Genomic DNA, 23146 nt, shown 5'->3' with positions numbered 1-23146 from the left:
TATTATACTTCATTGCGGATGCAGACACAGACAACTGGAGACACAAACACTGAGAAACTGTTCTTGGTTCACCAACTGTGGTGCTCGTGTAGTTGGTGCGCTTCCCCACAACATCCCTCATGTTTAACATTTACACAGGGCCTGATAACTCCCTGGAACTTAGCTTCTGGCAAAAGCGTGGTGATACAGAACTTTAGGATTTGTGAATGCACAAATATTTTACAACTTTACTCTTAAAAAACAGCTATTCACAAGGTCAAGGAATTTGTCTTCATGACATGCTGTTCTTTAATCTCCTACTCTTGCCATCCATCCTTTCCTTTCCTTTAGTAGCTGTTGTGTGATAGCTTCACAAGTCTTGACTAAAAAAATGTTTGACGTCCACGCAGACCAGTTGGGCCTCTCAAATGAACATTCAGAAGAAACACAACTTTGAGTGTGTTAATGCATGAACTTCACATCAACTTCTTTGAATACACAGAATTCAAAGAAATATAACAGAGTGACTACACAGCTGTGTTGTCTCCAGTCATCTATGTCTGCAACAATGCTGATTTACTAGTTGATTGTATCGCACCTTTTTCTTTCCTCTACATGAGCTGTGGGCAGTAGTTGTAGTCGTGCACTGTGCTCAGTGTACCTTTTAGAGGAAGTAGCTTGTGTGTGTCAAAAAAGGTGTAGGTATGCATATTGTGCGCATTGATATTGGTCGCTATGGTTATTGTAACTGTGGGTGTTCTTGTAGGGCTGCTTGTGAGCATGCACAAATGTGCCATTGGTACTTCCTCAAAAGCTGCAGTTGCTGCAGCCTCTGAGAAATGTTCAGAGATTGGACAGTACATTACAGAGCCTCGCAAGGGACGTTGAAGAAAAAAAAAATTGAACATGTATTTTGCGAAATGAAGATAGTACTTAGTGGAAGGGAAAAAACTCGTGGCAAGGTATACGTCCATCTGGTGGTCTTGGTTGCATTCATTAACAACCATCTGCAGCACTCTGGACAGCTTTACAGGTACCGATGGAAGCATGATAAATGCAAAGAAAAAGTTTTTCTCAAGATCTTGCAAAACTTTTATGGGATCTTGCTAAAGTAAGTTTTGACATAATTTGTTTTGTTTAGTGTGGTGCACAATAGCAATGTTCTAAGATCATACTTAATACATACTAAAATGACTTAGAGAAGTCCTTCACCAGTCCTATTGTCATGGATGTATCCTATTATCTTTTTTTTCTCTACAGGGTGGACCCACGTCCCTTTTTTGGGCTGTGCCCGGGTGGACCACATGGAGTAAGGCCCGTTAACAAACAATGAAACCCAATTAAACCAGACTAGGAACAGATGTTTTTAACAAACTAAAATAGTAAGGCACATCAGCTCCTTTGCTGGCAACTCCCAATATACCAGCAGTCTAGTGGATCAGAAGGTTAACATTGACTTACAATGTCTAGTGATTTAAGCTACATTTGGAGGGTGCTCAAGCCTGGTCTAAACTTGCCTATGACTTGCAGGATCACCTTACCCTGCAGGATCCTTTTGGGATCTCAGTCCTCCTTCTGTGCCTGATTGAAGAAATCAAGCTCATCTGTTTTTCATTTGCAGATTAGCTGGCCACTGTTTATGCTGAAAACAAACCTTCAGTCGTTCCCTGAGTGTTGAACTAACTGTTGAAGTGAAACCTTCTGGAATCAACAAGACTGTTTTCCCATTGTTGCCTTAATGATTACTTAACTTTAACTGTTTTCTCCTCTGTGCATATCCCACGAAGGCTGGAAACAACAATACTGCAAGAGCATATAGGAAAAGAGACAACACATAACAACAATGCTCAGTGGCTCATGGAGATAAGAGTAAGCTACAGCAGCTCCCCTGAACAAACTCCAGTGATCATCACAGTGACAGACATCCAAGAAAGACTCTCAAGCATGAAGAGCTGGACAGCACCAGGCCCTGACATGATTCACGCCTAGTGGCTAAAGAAGCCAACTGCACTCCATGAGCACCTGGCTGAACAAATAAACCAGCTGCTGTTGGATAAGACAAAGGGGACAGGCCTGATCCCCAATAATCCCCAGAAGGAACTGCTTCCATCCAGCAGCCAGCCAATAAACTGCCTCAGCACAGCTGGAAGCTCCAATCAGGTATCATAGCAGCTAAGATGCACAGGCACATGGTTCAATACATGAGCAGGGCCCAGAAAGGAATTCTCAGAAACATGAGATGGGCTAAACACCAGCTCCTGGTAGATAGAGCAGTCACTTACTATAACTGTAAGACCAAACTGACTAACCTGTGCACCACCTGGATTGATTTCACAAAGGATTATGACTCTATTATTGACTCTGTTATTATTGATTATTATTGATTTACTGATCAGAGAGAGGGAAGGGAGTCAGAACTGAGGGGATTGCACTACTAGAAGGCAACATTGTCGCTATCAAGGATAGTTATGAGTTTGAATCCCCCAGGCAAATGACAAATATGAAGAGGCCACCAGGAAAGCCGGAACCACCAAATACCTGCAGAGAGTGAGGCAAGTGAGGAGTAGTCTGCTGAATAGGAAAAACAAGATGAAACAGGATGAAAGGGTTTCACTCCAAATCCAGCACCCTGAGACTGTAGGCTAAGGAGGAGGAAGGAGGCCGAGGACTAGTGAGTGTCAGAAACATCATCCAAGATGAAACAACAGAGATCCATGAGTACATCAGGAAGATGGCTAAAACTGATCATGTGCTTAGTTTATACTTCAGCCAGTAGAAACTTGAGGAAGAGAGGAGCCATCATGGAAGGACAGGCCCCTCTACTTCATGTAACACAGGCAGATAGGAGATGTGGCTGACATTCAGAAAATTTACCAATGGCTGGATAAACCTGGTCTGAAAGACAACACAGAGGCATGAATCATGGGAGCACGGGAAAAAGCCTGAGCACAAGATCAATAGAGGCTGGCGTCTAGCACACCAGGCAAGACCTCAGGTGCAGGCTGTGTGATCCCAGGAATGACATCTGAGATCTCTGTACAGAAGAACACAGTCCTACAAACAGCGATGATACTGCGCTGGACCCTCAAGTTCCCAGGCCTCTGGGACAGGACCTGGGCTTGAAGGAGAAAAGGCCACCTACAGGGTGAATGGGGAATATTTATATATGACAGTGAAGAAAAGATTATTCCAGATGTGTTGAAATATGATGCTGATAAATAGTTATTTAGCCCAAATATTTTTCCATTCTCAGACAATCACATGTCCCTGATGCTATCCACACTTTGAGCAAACCAGTTGTCCTATTATCATAAACATGCATATTTGTGAACACTATGCATTGCATATTTCTATTTATTTAGTTTATATATACAACACATTTACAACACATATAGATATAATATGCTCTGAAAGATAAAGAAAATATATTAAAATACCGCACTTTGAATGGAGTTCATGATGGTTGTGTTGGCAAATCTGAAGCTAACAAAATACATTTAAGCTAAATACAGCTCACATAGGTTTCATCTTAAATACAAAATATTGTTTCAGTTTTTATTTTTCCTAAAGTTTAGTTTTAAATTTCAGCTAACTGCATTTTTCACCCTTGAGTTTTAATTTCAGTTTTAGATCACTATAAATAATTCATATTTAAGCAGTTCTGACAGATACCCGAACATTCAGCTGCACTTGATATTAGCCCAACTGAAGATCTTAATTTGCTGTGGTAACGTGTCTGCCCTCGCTCCCTTCCACAGACGGATTTACAAAGATCTCGGTCAGACAGTGAACCAACATCACTGCCCTGAGACTAGGTCGTGAGGCAAAGTGCTTTACGGTTTGGGTGAGGAAGATCAGCGCGTGGCTCATGAACATCGCATAGAGAACAGCAGGAAGTCGCTAAAGCAGCGATATGGGCCGTCGATGCTGCATTTTTTTCAGTTGGAAAACGATGTGCACACAGTCCCTGTTGGGATCACGTACAGGGAGGAAAAAGCTGAGTTAAGCGAGGTTAACCCAGTATCTTGCAGAGATGAGTAAAAAATGTCAGCGCTACCGGACCCCTCTCTGTGTAGCGTGCGCAAAGAGAGGTAGGGGAAGCAGCATTAAACGACGTAGCAGCTACTCTGCTTACCAATGAACAAACACACGTCTCCGCTAGTACTACGCTTCACCCACCATTACCCACACAGCGGATATATGTGCGCAATGCGTCGCTGTGCTATCTGGGGAATCAACAAGCTGTAAACTTTCAGAGGAAGTGAACTACCGACGGTTACGCAGAGAAAAAAGCAGCAATGTTTGCGTACGAGGACTTAGAGGGGGCAAATACGAGTCGTTCTCGCTCCCCCAAAGTTCCCATATTAGTAACAGTTTTGGTTTGTGTATTGGTAGGTGTAGCTGGTCTAATTATAGGTGATGTTATTGGGTATAGGAAAGATAAAAATATTTATGACCCGTCGCGCAAGGGCCCTGATTGCCCTTTCTCAAAAGCTGCAGTGGCCGCAGACTCCGAGAAATGTTCAGAGATTGGACGGTGAGTAACATTTTAAACTTCTGACACGTTTTCACATTACACATAATATTATGCACTGTCCCAAATGCAAACTTTAGCGATAAAAGATCTTTGAGAACTGCGTAACCAGCGTCTCATCATGGAAGTGTGCGATGCCCCACCGCCCGTCCCCTCCTCTACATCTATTTACAAAATGACTACTCATAACTAATGAGTAGTCGTTTGTCTTCTAATTTGTCGTTCTTTACGAAACCAATGTGCCATTTCATAAAAGGCAAAATTCGGTGTGATCTGCATGATATTAATTAAATTGTCTTGTCTTATTTACATAGAATCACACAAAAGCGTGAACTATATTTTTTTCTCCAACCACACACCCATATTTTGTTTTTAAACTCCATTGCGGTTTATTTCACACCTCAAACATTTAGTAAACAATTAAACAAATAAAAGTAAACCGCAATAAATCACAGGTATTAATAAAAGAAACTACTAACTCTTTTACGCTACGTCCACACCTACGCGGGTATTTTTGAAAACGCAGCTGTTTTTATGCGTTTGGACCTTTCGTTCACACGTAAACGACGTTTCGAATCACCGAAAATTGAGATTTTTTAAAACTCCGTTTTTGCGTTTACATGTGGACGAGGAATACAGAGTTCGTCAAGCAACGTCAAAGGTATGTGCCTTTTTTCACGTCAGGCTGTGCGCCACGTTATTGTTTACATGAGATGAATTTCTACAATCGCGGATAGAGACAAAATACTGTTACTGTTAATCTGACTATCTGCAGTTTTTACACGCTAACATACAAGGGCGGATCTAGAGAAGTTTTCTTGGGGTGGCATAAGGGTGGCAAAGAAATCAAATGGGGTGGCAAAATCGAAGCCTTTTTTTTCAAACACATATGAAGGTGGTTACATATGGTTAAAATAATTCAAATGCAGTAAGTATACACGTTTTTCATATAAATATAGTTAGGGCTGGGCGATATATCGAGTTTTTTTTAAAAATATCAATATATTTTTATACGAGATATAAAATGTGACAATATCCTTTATATCGATATAGTATATGTTACGTTATAATTATAGTTGTGGAGCCACAAGTTTGCCTCTCTTTCGTCCACTTTTGTCTCTACTCAACGTTACTCTGCCTCGTCTCCCACCTTTACTGAACACAACTCCCCCTCCTCCCCTATTGCTTCACCTGCAGATACACCTGCTTGTGCATCTACGCTGTATGTTAATAAAAGTGCCTGTGTGACATCTGGGACACCGCTTTGACCAAGAACTCTCTTTTTGTTCTTACTTTATGGCTTAAAAATAAATATGGAGATATATATCGTATATCGCCATCCAGCTAAAAAATATCGAGATATGAATTTTGCGTCATATCGCCCAGTCCTAAATATAGTCTATAACTTAATTATTGTCTGTATTAGTAACACATTAGTAACACATTAGTAACACTTTAGTTACATAAAACATGTGAGTTTTGAATCTATGTACTGCATAGCCTGTATAATAAATAAATATGTAGCCCAATAAGTATAAAATCCAGAAAGCTACACAACATGGGGCGGTTCATTTACAAACACAAGTCTAACTTTAGTTTCACACTGTTTTTTGTTAGAAAACAATCGTATTGTTACATGCAATATAACATTTACATGCAATACATTAGTGTAATTTAAATTACACAAAATGTCAGAAATCTGCACTGTCATGAACAAAAATTTAAACCTAATTTTTCATGATTTGTTGGATTAACCCACTGAGGTCTGAAATACAACCGACCATTTTTGACTCCTTTTGAGTTTACATTTGTACTTCACCCTCAAATTGTTTAATTAAATTTTGTCCCCCTTGCCTTGTTTGGTATCATTCTTTTCAGCTCAACTGAATTTAGTTGTTTTTTTCACTGACATACTGCATTAGTACTACAGATCTGAAATATCACAAAGAACTTAAAATCCTAGTAGTATTTTTCACAGTAGAAAAAAACACAGACATATTGAGTAAATTTTTATAGCTTGAAATGCAAATATAAAATGTACATTTTGTAAACATATACAACCATTTACCTATAAATGCAGCCAATATACCTGCTGTTTTGTTCATTTTGTACAACAATTTAAAAATATTACTAAAACTAAAATGAGAGAACAATCAGGTGTCGCAATAAGATGCCCCACAAATGATGTGTGCCAGTAAAAAAAACAGTTTGTCCACCAAAAGACAGAGGAGAACAGCACAGGGATAAACCTGCAGGCCTGACAACAGGAGATGTATCACTCTGCTGGTTTTCTACTTAGTGACAGCGTTTACACTGCAAATGTGCCTTAGTGACATTCATTAGTGCCCTCACTGACACACAAATCAGAACAACGACTACACAACAGAACAACTACACAAGACAACACAATACACTAAGTATACACTCCACACTAAACGTCACAAATCTCCAACATCTAAAAAACTAAAAACTCTCTCTCTCTCTCTCTCTCTCTCTCTCTCTCTCTCTCTCTCTCTCACTCGCTCGCTCTGTCTCGCTGCCGTTACCGTCACTCCCAAAACTCTCCCTCTTCCTAAACAACCGAATCCCACGTGTTGACTTTTTTTTAATTGTTCGAGATGGTACATTTTTCCACCGATAGAAAAGAGGTGGCTTTTTTCCTTTCTGTCCTTAGAAAACGCTTAAAACACACACACACACACACACACACACACACACACACACACAAACATGAGGACAGTATTTAGAAAAAAGCGTGGCTTATATATATTATCATAACTCTGGATTTACTGGCCTGTAATTAAAATTTAAAAACTTTGAAGTCCGAACTTTCAATGTGGGCTGAAACAGAGACTCAGCGTGGCTGCAGCTTGTTGCTATGTCAGCTTACATCAGTCATGTGATTTGGCGGTGCAGCGTGTCCGTGGACCACGGAGGGTTAATAACACTCACCTTCCTTCCATTTCCAGACTGTAACATCCAACCACCTGTGTAAAATCCGAAATTCCCATGGTGTTGTTCAAAATGTGCTCTGGCACAATCATAAGCATTGCTTGCTACTGAACACAAGAAAAAAGCCGGTCCTGCTATGGGCTGAACCATTTGTTAATGATGGAGGGGGGAAACAATCTGCAATATATTCAGTTTTAGCATTTATATTCACTGTTGACTGTAACTGCGCTCAAACTGTTAATGCTATCTTATTTTAATAAACAACACTGTCATATGCAAAACTGGGGTGGCACGGGATTATTTTAGGTTGGCACTTGCCACCCCATGCCACCCTTCTAGATCCGCCCCTGCTAACATATACACATGCAGTTACTGTCCCTCCATTCAACATGGAATTTGTAAGTGTTTTGGGGTTTTGTACGTGTTTTGGAGTTTGTACGAACCCAGCGCGTGTTCCAGACCCAGGGCAGACCTACCTTGGCACTTGTGCAGGTGAAGCCAAAGGGAAGATATTGCGTCCCAATATTTTCTAGTCTTTGGCTTGGAAGGAAGTTGGTTTGGAAACATATTCAGCGATGCTTCATCTCCTGCTTTGCGTTTGTGTTTGCGTTTTTGCGTTTGCTAGCAGTGTCCAAGCAAACTTTTTTTTTCTTTTCAATGGCTCGTGGCAGGCAACACACTTTGACTTGTAATGGTGCACAGTGCGGTCATATTAATTGATTAATTTATCTATTAAAAATGTCCTTCATCCATCAAGGTCTCCAAGGTCAATCTAAATTATTTATTGGTCGAAAATGGAGAAAAAGCCTTATAACCTAGAAACTATGATTCTTACAATGTGGTGTGTATTGTCAACAGAAAGTACGGTATAAAGATTAAAAATATTTGACCTCTGACCTCTTCTTCGAGGTCAATGAATTGATCTGAAGGTCATAATGCTAGTAATGCTATTTAGAACTATTTAAAAACTATGTTTCTTACTACTGATTGGAATTCAAACTCTTTTAAGAGAGCTGGTTCTTACGGCTCAGTTCACTGAAAAGAGTTAGGGGACCTTGGTTCTATCGGATATTTATATAGAGATCCTCTAGCTTCAAACTGTATTACCCTTCGAGGACCTGTAGTTCAAAAAGCGCCCCTCCGACAGCCAAACCCATCTGTTCTCTAATTGGATTGTTAAATTTGTGATTGACATGACATTGACCAATCAGATGAAAGGAAGAAAAATAGGGTCATAATTCATACTTGTAACTTGAAACTTGAGTGCAGAGTTTCACACGTATTTTTTGGCTAAGTCCACACACAAATCCTTTTTTACGCACACACAAATTCTTTTTACACATACAAAACTTTTTTACACGCACACAAAATCTTTTTACACATACAAATCTTGATTTACAAGTACAAAAAATTTATGACCACAATTTGAGCTTAAATTCAGTTAATTTAAACCTCGTAATTTCCCATCTTATTTTACGTCTTTTTCCTTCAACTTTCTGCTGGAATATTTTTCTGTTTATTTGTTCGAAACAGTATGTAAACATTTTACTTCCACTTTTTTAACTTGCCAACACAATGCAACCGTCTTTTCAGCTTTGTTGCATACAAACTTTAGCTTTCCCACTAATGTATAAATCTTTGGATCAAAATAAGGTTGGTCCTCCTTATTCACTTAAATTCAGTGCAGGTTCAGTGCAATTAACAAAACCTAACACAGGATTAAATCCACAGAGCACTGCTTTCACTTTTAAATTGTTGTTTGAATTGCTTTTCTACTGAAACTGAGCACTCAAAGTGCATAGTTCCTCTCCAGCATCAAACCCTATGCAAAAAAGCTTTGTGTGATATTTGACATATTTAACTTAGTGGTTAAACACAGCTCCATCTCTGCTCCATATCGAACTGAGGCCTTTTCTTTCCGTGAGAGATGGTGAAATTGTAATTCATGCACTCATTTCCTCCCACTTGGACTGTTTCTGTTGACTTTACACTGGTCTCAGTCAGTCCTCTCTGCCCTGTCTCCAACTTGTCCACAGTCCTGATGCTATCCTCCTCACAGACACCTGAAAAAGTGGTTTTATACATTTCAAGATCAGGTTAATTTAATTTGGGACATGATTGAGATTAAGATTCAATGAACTGTGCATCCTTAGCACATGCAATAACAACAAAGACAACACATCGCTGTATTATTCAGTCATGGCAATTTAATTGTGGGACATTATAATTTTAATAAAGATTAAAATTAAATTAATTGTGCACCCCGAACACACATGATAACAATAACACTAAAGTGATAACGATGAACTCTTTCAGGGACATTCTCCAAAAAGGCGGCTCTGCAGTAGATGCTGCAATTGCTGCGCTGCTGTGCACCTCCATCATCAACCCACAGAGTGCGGGGATCGGAGGCGGGGTCATATTCACTGTGATGGACAGCTCCGGTAACAAGACACCCTCGCTCATCTTAGCTCAGCCCTGCTGGGGAATAACATAATACTGTAATATGTCATCTTTTCAAAGGTAAAGTGAAAATCATCACCTCCAGAGAGACTGTCCCCAGCAACGTGACCTCTGACCTGCTTAAGTCGTGTCCTAACACCACAGAGTGGACCGTGGAGTGGAAGCAAGGTGGGCTGTTTTTCTGCCATAATGCTAATATTTATAATATAATAGTCTAATCTGCTCTTGGACTCACCTTTATGCCACAGTTCATTTATTCTGTACAGGTGACTGCTAATGCACACTGTGAGTCATGTCTTTCCTCAAGAAAGCAAAACTGGGATAATAAAAAAGAAAAGAAAAAAGAGATCAAGCAAACCACTACAGAGGGTTTGGCTGTCAGCAGTTATTAAAGACAATGAGTCAGTTTCATATGTGACACTATCAGAATAATCTTACATAAATTAACAACATGACATATATTGCTCCTTAGTTTCAGAAACAGCCAGAGAGATTGAATCAGCCAGGTCTTTTTTCAAATGATGCACAAGATGTAACACAAAAGTTTTAAAGGTGTAGTCAGTTGTCTGTAGAGGTTTTTTTTTAATTTTTATTCTACACATTAGTCTGCAAGACAAACTCAAGACATGAAGGATCATACCTACGTTTCATCATATGAGATAGGGCTCTGCTTACCAAAGAAGGGAAGGAAAGAGACAGCATGACTGGTATCTTATTAAAATGTCACCCTCCTCCTCACCTCTATCCTCATCTCCTGAACTAAAGTCGGGACTCTAACACACTAAGTGCATAACCATTCTTATGTAATTACTGTAAGCTAATTGGACATGGAGCGCTCCCAGCTGCAGGCAGTCAGACAGCTGGTTATAAGCTAACATTATAGCAGGCTTGAGCTTCCTAAAAATCACAATTTCCTTCTGATAAACAGTTTGATTGAATTTTCATTTTCTATGAGAATTTATGAAAGTTTAGTTCACACTTAAATTAGGACAAAACAATTGGACAAAAGAATGAAACCCCCAAACACTAAAGACAGGACCTGGAGATGAGACAGAGAGAGACTGGACACAAAGGAAACATAATCAAACTCAAAAGCACAAGAAAATAATTTACTCAGGAACAAAAACATAAATTATCTTATACCTCTTCAAAGAAATAATTAACAAGTCCAGACAAATTCAAATACTGGGTAAAAAAAACCTCACATTTTTGTTTGCCAAAGGATTCTAGCTGCTCCACAATCTTGTTTGTCATATCTTTCGCTTCATGAAGCACCCAATGTGTTTTTTCTTGGTCAAAGGTTTTAACTGCAGGCAGGCCATTTTAACACCCAGGTACTTCTACTGTGAAGAGATGCTATTGTAATAGATGCAGTATGCGGTTTAGCTTGGTCTTGCTGATGTCAGCTTGATGGGAGCATAAGTTACTCTAAGACCTGTGTACACCTTTCAGCAGTGATGGTGCATTGCCAGATGTGCAAGTAGCCAATTCCATAGGCAGTAATGTAATTACATACCTTCAGAGGTTTTGAATTGAGTGGTGATAACAAGCTGCAAAAACAGCAGCACTTAACAGTTTTAATTTCTGGATGGAACACTGAACCATGACTGTTGTGGAGAGGTGGTCAGGGGGTGTTATGACTAAAATGCAACAGTGCCACCTAGGGGAATTTCACCCCTAGGAAATATAAAGAGAGTGTTTTCAGGCTAAACAAAAGATTACATAGCTTTGAAGATACACTACTGAGGCAAATTGTTTTATTTTTTACTTTACTTTTTTTTTTTTACTTTACTTTATTAAATACATTTGTTAAAAGACAAAAAACAAGAAAGAGAAATATACCCAGCTTTTCGCCCTAAAGGCAGCTGTGATAGGGTCGAGCTACCCCCTGCAACCCTGAATTGTCCTGCAGAATGTATGAATGGATGGTCAGTAGGATACATACTGGACTTTAAGGATAGAAACAAATTCAAATTTAATCCAGTTGTGTTAGGATCGATCTGATACCGATACCAGTGATGGTAACGATACTATCAATATTTGGATCGATCTGTCCAACTCTAATAGAATTATCAATGCGAGTCTGCAGAGAAGTCCACACATAAAGTCTTCATACAGTAAAAGATATCATCATCACATTAAACAGCTTCTAAGAGAAAGATCCGTTTCTGAATGGGCTGTTCAACAATAGACAGCTTGCCAGAATGCTGTCCTATCTTTCCCATTTTCTGGTCTCTAGATAATATAAATTTGTCCCCAGGATGAATCTTAACTTTCCTCACAAGTCCATTTTTATCAGTCATTGTTTCTACATCTTTGGCTTATCTCCCCTCGTTCCCTGGCAGATTATCTGTCTGTGGAGGCGAAGCTGGAAATTTTGTGAGATGCTAAAGCGGGGATGCACATGTCCCTGCCTCTTATGTTCCTGTCAGCAGAGTACAAATGACCTTCCTGCATTATTTCCTGATCGTCTATAGTGTGTTGACTTTGTAGCGAAGCTGTGGATCCATATGTAGAATGAGCATAGTCTCTGTTAAGAAGCGCCTTTTGAGTATGGGATGGAGCGCAATAAGAACTGGGAGTATTTCTTGGAGCAGTTCAGTTGTGGCAGACATAGAAAAATAAAGAAAATAGAAATTAGAATATGTGTAAGAAAGACGGATCAAGAAAAGAAAGGGGGCTACAGACACCATTTATTTATGGGGCCCAGAGTTCTGTGCTACACTCCTGCACACAGGCTGCATAAATAGTAAGAAAAGTAAATATAAGATAAGATAAGATGAGATAACCTTTATTAGTCCCACACGTGGGAAATTTGTTTTGTATGCTAAATGTTTCTTTGAGCCAGAAATAGTGTAAATATGTAAATATAGTGAAATAATCTAAAAGTAAATGTAAGATGCAAAATGTTATCTCTAACATAATCAGTTACAAACAGAAACACATTTAAAAATTACAGTGTTTCTCTCTGAAATGGAGCAGAATACAATAGAGTATTTCCAAAGCAACAATTTATAAGAAAAGTCATCTCAGATCATTAAAGGTCAGGACCTTACAGTTTACTCCAAACACGAGCAAATGTATGTGTGACTTTCCAGCACTGACTATCCATTATCTGTCTAACCAGATAACAAATGGATTGGGGTTCCTGGGGAAATTCGAGGTTATGAAGCGGCACACCGGCTTTATGGGAAGTTGCCGTGGGCCGACCTCTTTCAGCCGACCATCAAATTAGCCAGAGAAGGATTCCCCATTCCTTACTACCAAGGTCAACACATCCCACGCATTAATAATACGTCAATAAGGTATGAAAAACACCCACAATGTGATTTCATAATTACAAAGAGCAAACAATGAATGTTTCAGCTTCATTTCACTGTCTTTGTCTTTTAGGGAGTTATATTTAGATAAAAATGGGAACCTGCTTAAGACCGGTGATACTGTGAAATTTGAGAAACTGGCTGACACTTTGGAGACGATCGCAAACGAGGGACCAGATGTGTTTTACAACGGAACAATAGCAAAGAATTTAATCAGTGACATACAGAAAGCAGGTATTATCAGACGGGCTTCATGCTGCTCTCTTTCTGACAATTTTCTATGTTTGCCAGGCACAATGATCTAATTACAAATTAACAAATCGATTGGTTCTATAAAAATCTATCATGATCCCTCACAGGCTACACTGTGATCTGTCTAGATCCTTTCAAACTCTTGATTATGAAATGCATTGGGTTCATTTTTGCTCAGCAGAATCTTTTGTTTCACTGTTTTTGCTCAGGAGGAACACTCACACTGGAGGACTTGGCATCGTATGAAGCTAATGTGACTGATGCGTGGAATATTTCTTTGGGAGAGTATAAGCTGTACTTCCCTCCACCCCCTTCAGGAGGAGCCATCCTCAGCTTCATCCTCAACATCATGAAAGGTTCCTGATTGTTGCTTATAGCATGTAGAGTTTGTTTCATATAAGAAAATGATCCTTATCAATCGTTACAAATGTGATACACTAAGAATCGATGTTTTAAATCCAAAAAATAAAAATTATTTATATTTTCAGGATACAAAATGAATTCAGAACCTAAGACGACTGATGAAAAGATTTTGTTTTATCACCGTTATATTGAAGCTTTAAAATTTGCCAATGGATTAAAGAAACATATCCTAGATCCAAAGTTCAGGCCAGACAAAGTAAGTATCTCAAAATCCTACAGATTTGCACCTACTTTATTGCATATAGTATGATTCTATTTAAGTGACGAAACGGGTAAAAGTAGCAATATCACATCACAAAACACAAAATATATAGTGTAAAATATTTAAAAGGGAATGCGTTAGTTTTATTTTGATTATAATAGCAAATTATATATAGCAAATTTTACTTATAATTATAAATGTACCTATTTACTTTATAATTATCAGTATATTTGAAAAATCCAGCTGCATCCCCTCTCCTCCAGGCAGAGGTGGGAAGTAACGAAGTACAAATATTTAGTTACTGTACTTAAGCAGAATTTTCAGGTATCTGTACTTTGAGTATTTATTGTTTTACTTTTACTCCCTACGTTTATAAACAAACATCTGTCCTTTCAACTCCTTACACTTTAAAAATAGGCTCAGTACTTTTGCTTTAAAGCATTTGAAGGAAGTTATTATTTTGTCACTGCGAGCCTTTATACATCAAACCCATTTAAGTCGACACAGTAACACACATTTATTAATCACAAGAGGCTGTGCAAGGTTTCTGTCTGCTCAACAAACATCAGCAAACACACAGACTGTTTGTATACAGCTTGTGTCACGGTGTGTTGCCAGCTAAAAGTCCAGCTGCTGTTTTTCACAGGGAGAGATAAGAAAGAGAGCCAACTTCACTCAGATTCACACAAATTTTTAACATTAGTATCTTTACTACTACTTGCCACCTCTGCCTCCAGGCCCCGACGTGTTACTAAAAAGGGGGGGACATGATGAAAATAATGAGCCTCTGCTCTGCCTGAACCCACTGCTCCACCCCTTGCCTGCAGTAATCAACAAACTACACCCAACCACAGTCAGTTTATGCACATTGATAATGAGTTGAGGTGAGAAGATATCTGAGGTTTTTTGTAATATCTCTGAGCTTTGCACAGTTGGACTTTGGGTTAATTTGCTGGGTGAGATTGTGACTTTGTGTTTACAAAGTGCTTTTACAGAGGTGTTCACCCTTCATAATTATCAGCTAATCAGGGGCATTTGATTATCAGTACCTGGTTGCTACTTACAATTAAAGTTCTTATAGAAGCACTAAGGGTGTACTTTACAGGTCTGTTTAGAGTACTGTGAAAAATTTCCAGTAACTTTGCATTTTCCTTTCAGCATAATTCTGATGAAACTTTTGAAACATTTAAGTATGAATAAAAGTTTTCAAAGCACATAAACCTAAATTGCTTTAATATTTGTCTCTAAGTATTTTAACGTGTATTATTATCATTTTAGGATTTGTCCATTTTGTGTAATGTGATGTTTTCCAATGCTCTGTTGTTCACACAGACGGCAAAGCATTTCAGAGAATATATCTTTGCCAGTTACATATGGAGCTTGATCACTAAATAGTGTCATAACCCCCTACTGTTAATTACACCTTCACCTCATATCTGGACAGCATCAGTAACCACACATTGGTCTGTGCTGGCTGAAGATGCTCCTGCTATGTCTGTCACCAGCAGCATCAGTGATGCATCAGTGATCAAAATTCTGTTAACATTTGCCTGTTACTGGTTAATTTTCTTGATGGCAATGTATTTTCTGTAATGTGCTTATTTAATTAGTTTTAATTCATTTCATTAATTCTCTGTATTTCACACAGATGGCAAAGAATTTGACAGAGGATAGTTTTGCAGACAGCAAACTGAGCTTGATCAGCAGCGAAAAGACTCATGATCCCCAGTATTACGGCGACACCTCACATATGGACAGCATCGGCACCACACATGTATCTGTAGTGGCTGAAGATGGATCTGCTGTGTCTGTCACCAGCAGCATCAACGACGAGTCAGTACCTGCATCATTCTGTTTCACTGTTAGAAACCAGCTATCAGATTTTTTTTTTCTTGAAACTGAAGATTTAAGACATTATGGAGGAACTTGTTTTTAGACTATTTCTGTACTACAAAGAGTGTCTTGGTGTTGTAGTTAATTTAATGTTTATTCTTTACAGATTTGGCTCCAAGGTCCTCTCTCCAAGCACTGGAATCATCCTCAACAACCAGCTGACTGACTTCTGTAATAGAACTAATAGCACCTCTCCCGGTAGGAGATCAGCAGGATGCTTTTTACATTTATTTTTTTGTGAAATACAAGTAATTAGACGAGGAAGGCGGATTATTTAAAAACTAATACCACAAACAGTTTAATTTTTTTCTTGACATTATTTTCCTGAGAGGACATATTTTTTAAGTAATTTCTAATAATAGCAAAATAGTACCATTGAGGAAATGAGAAGAGAAAATGGCATTTCATAATTTATTGTGACGCATCATCTGACCATTCATGAAAACAATCAACAAATCTGCCAAATTGAAGCACATCATATAAATTTGGATTAAAATTGCATTTTCTATTTAATGTCATAGCCTGCTAAAATGTCTTGAATGTTTAATAACAGGCACAGTTGAGCTCTGAGTGACCTTCTATAAACACAAATTACATAAGCTCTAAATCTGTGTTAGTGAGCACTTCTCCTTTGCCGAGGTAATCCATTCCACCTCACAGGTGTGGCATATCAAGGTGCTGATTAGACAGCATGAATATTGCAAAGGTGTGCCTTAGACTGCCTGCAATAAAAGGCCACTCTGAAATGTGCAGTTTGATCACACAGCACAATGCAGCTGTCACATGCGGTTGCGGGGACTGAAGCGCAGAGTGGGTTTATTTACAAACACCAAGTGCAGAATATATACAGTGGGGGAAATCCTATAGGCTCAAATTGTGGTCATAATTTTTTTGTACTTGTAAATCAAGATTTGTATGTGTAAAAAGAATTTGTGTGTGCGTTAAAAAGATTTGTGTGTGGACTTAGCCAAAAAATACGTGTGAAACTCTGTACTCAAGTTTCAAGTTACAAGTATGAATTTTGACCCTATTTTTCTTCCTTTCATCTGATTGGTCAATGTCATGCCAATCACAAATTTAACAATCCAATCAGAGAGCAGATGGGTTCTCTGATTGGACACACACAAATCTTTCTTACGCACACACAAATTCATTTTACACATACAAATCCTGATTTACAAGTACAAAATATTTATGACCACAATTTGAGCCCATAAAAATTTCCGAGGGTCCAAGGGAAAGGTCCAAAGGAAAACTCTCTTGCACTTGTTCTCTTCTCCTATACTCCAACACACACACGTCCACCCATCAGGAAGGTCACGGGTCTGGGGAGGAAAACTATCACACAGGAAAGGCAGGTTACACAAAGTCACGAATCTTACACAAGGTAACATTCACAAGAGCTAGAGAGGATCACTAACGTGTCTCGCACAATCATCCAGCGACGAGAAGGTCTGCGTTCCAGCCTTAAATGGTAGACACATAATGGCAACATAATAGCGAACAGGTGTGTGGACCAAGGTTATTATCGTTAACGAAAACTAACGAAATAACGAAAACTGGAAGTGAAAAAACATTTTCGTTAACGGAAATAAAAATAAAAACAAGACTTTGCGAAAAAAGGAAAACTAACTAAAACTGTAATGAGTGTTCACAAACTAACTAAAATTAACTGAATTAATAGCAAAAAATGTGTTTAATGAGAGACATTTCTAAAGGGAAAGAAATCCCACAAACCTTAAAGTGCACTTGAAAAGCTCACACAAGAAGGCTAAGCTAGCTTACCTTGAGAAGGTAAGGGAGCACACTCAACCCTCATCCCCAGAAACAGAAGCTAACCCCAGGCAAGGCAGCGTGCTGCATCCCGAGACAACAAGACTGGGATATCTACACAACTGTGTGAGTCAGTTGCCTTCAGAAAGCTTATCAATTCACTTGAACCAAAATTACGAACACCCGGTGCTGCAAGAGTTAATAGTCTCATTGGGGCCAAGATATACCTTTTATAGTTGCCTGGTGTCAATGGTTGTTCATCTGCCCTAATTTATTTATTTATTTATTTAAAGAACCCATATGTGGGAATGTGAGTTGTCTGTCTCTGCGTGTTAGCCCTGCGACAGACAGGCGACCTGTCCAGGGTGCAGGGTATGGTAGCTGGAATAGCAACATACCCAAGGATAAGCAGAAGAGCATGACCGATATGATGAAACTGGGATTTTGTTACACTTAATTATTGCAAACACAACTAAAACTATAACTGAAACTAATCAAAACTAAACTGAAACTAAGGATTTTCAAAAAAATAAAAACTAAACTAAACTAGCAAACAATTGGTAAGAACTAATTAAAACTGATATAAAATTAAAAATCTGAAGTCAAAACTAAATAAAAATAAAAACTAATGAAAATTGCAAAACTATTAACCCTTTAAGACCTACCATAGAACCAAGTCCGCCAGAGCTTATATTATATTTTTACATGCTGTAGTGCCATTTTTGGGAGCATTTCAAGTTGCTATACATCAATACAACCATTATAGCCCAAATTTTAATAATATGTATGCATTAAGTGCATAGCAATTACATAAATTGCAAAAAAGTGCAATAAACTACAAAAAAATTGAAAATCGTTTTTATTTTTTTTAACATATATTTCTAGTTAGAAAAATTTAAGAGGCTTATCCCTCAAAACTGTAAATACAAAAAAGTTGCACAAAATAGTTTCCCACCACAGGAAATTTATTTTGAGTGTCTTCATAGTTTTATTTTTGAAATACACCAATTTTTATATACTGCAGGAAAAACGAAAATAAATATTATAGTGCAAATTTGCAAAAGAAACTGCATATGCATCAAAATAAACTATTTCCAGCAGTGCAATATGAGTCCAAAGCATCCCAGAAACAACACAGAAAGTTATAAAGTCAAACATAACTTTTAAAAATACCAGTATAGGCTTACAAGGCCATGATGGTAAAAAAAAAAAAACTACATTTCCGCGAATATGACATCACTTCCGGTTTCGGGCAGGTAATGGCGGACATGCGATAGTTCGCGCTGACGTCTTTTCCAGCATAGGAAGTGTTATGAACAGCTGATCGGATCGGGAAAGCGTGTTTCTGGAATATTATGTTTTTGTTGCTTCAAGCGCTTTTTATGGAATGTTTGCAAAGCTATATGTGGAAGAAAAAAGCGACCTAGGGAAAGCTGATGGCATAAGATGTAAGTACAACTCCTCCGGTTTCATATGCAAAAAAAATTATTGCGCTAGCTTATGTGGTTGCAGTGCTACCGGGATTTAAAAATAGTTACGCAAAACGGAGCGTGCCCGCTCCGACCGGCTTTAAAGGGTTAAAACCCTGGTGTAGACCAAGAGCAGGAACCTGCAGTGAGCTCCGCCCAGGCAGAGCGGTGAAGGAAAGAGAGAGAGAGAGAGCAAAACAAAAACACATGTAGCCTTGCGGGCCGGCTGGGCAGACACGGGGACCATGACAGACACAGATGTCCCATCCTTTGAGGGAGTGTGCAATTGGCATCCTCACTGCAGGAATGTCTACCAGAGCTGTTGCCCATGAAATTAATGTTCATTTCTCTACCATAAACCGTCTCCAAAGGTGTTTCAGAGAATTTGGCAGTACATCCAACTGGCTTCACAACCGTAGTCATGTGTAACCACACCAGCCCAGGACCTCCACATCCAGCATGTTCACCTCCAGGATAGTCTGAGACCAGCCACCCGGACAGCTGCAGCAACAATCAGTTTGCATAACCGAAGAATTTCTGCACGAACTGTCAGAAACCGTCTCAGGGAAACTCATCTGCATGCTCATAGTCCTCATCAGGGTCTGGACCTGACTGCAGTTTGTTGTCGTAACCAACTTATGCTCACATTTGATGGCGTCTGGCATGCTGGAGTGGCGTTCTGTTCACGGATGAGTCTTGATTTTCACTGTTCAGGGCAGATGGCAGACAGCGCGTGTGGCCTCGTGTGGGTGACCGGTTTGCTGACGTCAACGTTGTGGATCGAGCGGCCCATGGTGGCGGTGGAGTTCTGGTATGGGCAGCTGTATGTGCAACTTTGCACAGCTATTGTAGAGTGGACTAACATTCTACAGCCCACAATCAACAACCCGATCAATGCGACGGAGATGTGTTGCACTGCGTGAGGCAAATGGTGGCCACACCAGATACTGACTGCTTTCTACTTTTGTCCTGCAATTCAAGGTCTTTGTTGTATTTCTCAGGGGAGCGGCCTCCCTCCAATACAGCCCCATCTGTGCTGAAGTCTCCGTCAAAGACGCTGGTGATTGGAGGGTCTGGTTCTGAAATGATTCCACCGGCAGTGGCCTCGGTACGTATGCATGGTAAACACACAAAAGTGCCATTACATATTAAATAAAATAAATTGATGCAGACTGATGCCCGTCTTTGCTGTTTAAGCTTGCACCATAGTAACAAGATTCTTCACACTAATTTATCCTGTAATAATCACTTTCTCATCTCATAGAATTATTTTTTCTCTTCAAGGCGGTCATGAACCACCTTTGGTTTGGAAAGAGCCTTGAGGAGGCTATTGTTACTCCTGTTGTTTTTGTTGACTGTCAAAGTGAAGTAAAACTTGAATCAAAGCTTGACAAGGTAATATATTCAGTGTATTCAAATGATAAAAGCCTTGTTCTATTTCTCTTGTTCCATCTGAGTCTCTCTCCTCTTTGCCCTGCAGGATGTAGTTGATGGTCTTGAAGCTAAGGGACATAAAGTAGCAAAATTCTACAACACAGTTAACGCTGTGGAAAAGGCGGACAGCTGTATCTCTGCATGGTCTGATGAAAGGAAAAAAGGCAAAGCAGCTGGTTACTGAGATGAAGAATCAGTGATGTTAGTTATACAGCATGGTCTGAAGGTTATGGACACTGCTGTAGCTACAACATTGGTAAATCTATATTTGTCTGTTAACTGATAGTACATTCATGCTTTACACATGTGTCTAAAAAAGTTTGTAATATTGAAAACATAATGCGATAATCAGATTATTTAAATCCAATGTCACATGCAAAATAGTGCAAAGACAGCACTGTAAAAACTATGTTATTGGGTTTGTTTGTTTTTTAAATTTCAGGGGTTGCTGTTGATATCCGTCTTTTTAAAATAAAAATAAAAAAATCAATATGACCTTTTAAATATTTGTTCATTTTGGTTTTTGATACACAGAATAGGCTAAACAAGGTCATAGCTTTCAGGTTGAAATGTGAAGCCCATGACTACGTTTCTTCAACCTGCATTCTTTCTAAGCAGCAGGCCAGCAGGACGAGACTGACTGCAAAGATGTTTGGTTATATAAAAGACTGTTGGAAAAAGAACTACAGAGTTCATGTTCCATTCCACCAGTAAACAATTCATATTTTCAAGTCTTATCAAATTCATGTTTACTTTATAAATTTTAGCCCACTGGATTGTCCAGAAGGGAGATAAAATAGGGCTGTCCTAAAGTGTACCCTAAGTTATCCATCAATTAATTTGTAATTTAAAAAAAAAAAAGACCAGCATAACCTGCAGTTACTGTTACAGGGATGTCAGCATCAACAAAGCTGGAACTCACAGACTGTTAGAGCCAAATAGAAAGGTCAGTATATTATCTGAATATTACTAGCTACATTTAAATGCTTTTTAGTATTTTTTTTTATTCAGTTTGCGTATTAAGATTTTTTTTTTGTTGCTTTATTAGTTCATCCTGCTATTGTTGTGCTGTTATAAAGTGTGGGTAATTCTGCTGATGTGGTCAGGGTAAAAGTTAATCAGGCAAGCAGTTTGCAAAGCAACAGTTTGCTTTTATAGTTCTTTAATGTGTTTTACTGATAGATATAGATAACCCAGACTTGAACGGATATGTTTTGTTTTGAAACTCTCAGTTTTGTGTACAATAAAGTCATTTCTTCAGTGTTTAATGTCTGCCTTGTTTTCATTATTGGATTACATCCAAGCTGCCTTTTGGAAATCACGATTCAAAAACTTTGTTTCAAATCTTGCATGAAAATACTGAGTAGTCTTGTCCAGTGCATTAAAGCACTGTGTGTGACTGTGGTGTCTATAGTCAGCCTGCAATCCACAGCCACGACACTCTCTCTCCACGCTGCACCATAGCCTCCGTTAAACGTCCTGACACCCTTTCCCCACCTAATGCTTTTATTCATGAGCACGTTCAGAGACAAATGAGAAGACTCCACTTAGGCAAGTCTGCTAAACCAGATGGGGTGAGTCCCCATGTCCCCAAGGCCTGTGCCCCGAAGCTTTTTGGAGACTTTTATAAACTCTTCATAAAGAACCTGAGTCTGCAGAGGGTCCCAGTGCTGTGGAAGACATCATGCCTTGGTCCTGTACCAAAGACGCCATGTTCCGGTGGCCCCCAGGATTACAGGCTTGTGGCACCGACTTCTCACATAATGAAGACACTGGAAAGATTTATCCATGACCAGCTTTAGCCTATTCTCATGCGACAACAGGATCCCCTTCAGTTCTCCCACAAGCCCTGTCTTGGAGATGAGGATGCCATCATCTACCTGCTCAATCGTGTCTATGTCCATCTGGACCAGCTCTCTACATCACAGACTTCAGCTGCTGCACAGAGACCTGGCATCTTCATGATGACTCAGCATCAGTGTTAAGCAGTGTTGGGACTAACGCGTTATTAAGTAACGCGTTACAGTAACTACGTTATTATTGTGATAACGAGCACGGTAACTAGTTATTATGCCAAAACCAGGAACGCGTACTCGTTACTGGCATTTAGATAGGCTCGTTACTCGTTACTTCGTGTGGTGGCTATCGCGGAGCTTCCACAGATTCAATAACATTAGCAAGTAGTGGAAGCCAGCAGGTGGATGAAGGAAAAGGGACGCAAGAGGAGAGACCCCAAGCGGCCGGCGGTCCGAGTGTCAGGTGAACTGAACTTCAGGTAAGAAGTTATGACCTGCAGTCTATCTGTGTCAGATATAAACCAAGTTTAGGTGGAGTTTATTTTCGTTATGCTGACATTTTCGTACTGCGTGCTAGCTAGCATGACGGAGTTTCTATACAGCTGGGTGGGTGCTATGTTACTGATGTTGAACTTTATTTTGTTCATACGATTAAT

The 23146-nt window shown here is 39.2% G+C and overlaps 1 protein-coding gene across 1 annotated transcript; it reads left to right on the top strand.

The window, feature by feature from the left end:
• The first annotated feature begins 4260 nt into the window (after positions 1 to 4260).
• On the top strand, positions 4261 to 21898 carry LOC134638822 (glutathione hydrolase 5 proenzyme-like). The gene is made up of 12 exons (XM_063489729.1): positions 4261 to 4516; positions 9782 to 9909; positions 9989 to 10096; positions 13056 to 13233; positions 13322 to 13482; positions 13710 to 13856; positions 13989 to 14119; positions 15774 to 15958; positions 16125 to 16216; positions 20262 to 20368; positions 20545 to 20655; positions 20741 to 21898. The coding sequence occupies exons 1-12, from the start codon at positions 4278 to 4280 to the stop codon at positions 20876 to 20878; spliced, it is 1725 nt and encodes a 574-aa protein (XP_063345799.1). The 5' UTR covers positions 4261 to 4277; the 3' UTR covers positions 20879 to 21898.
• The last annotated feature ends 1248 nt before the right edge of the window (positions 21899 to 23146 follow it).

Source organism: Pelmatolapia mariae, linkage group LG12, assembly GCF_036321145.2.
Source record: "Pelmatolapia mariae isolate MD_Pm_ZW linkage group LG12, Pm_UMD_F_2, whole genome shotgun sequence".
Taxonomy (NCBI): Eukaryota; Metazoa; Chordata; class Actinopteri; order Cichliformes; family Cichlidae; genus Pelmatolapia; species Pelmatolapia mariae.
The sequence above is the reverse complement of the archived record's forward strand: the minus strand, read 5'-3'. Positions and strand labels throughout refer to the sequence as shown.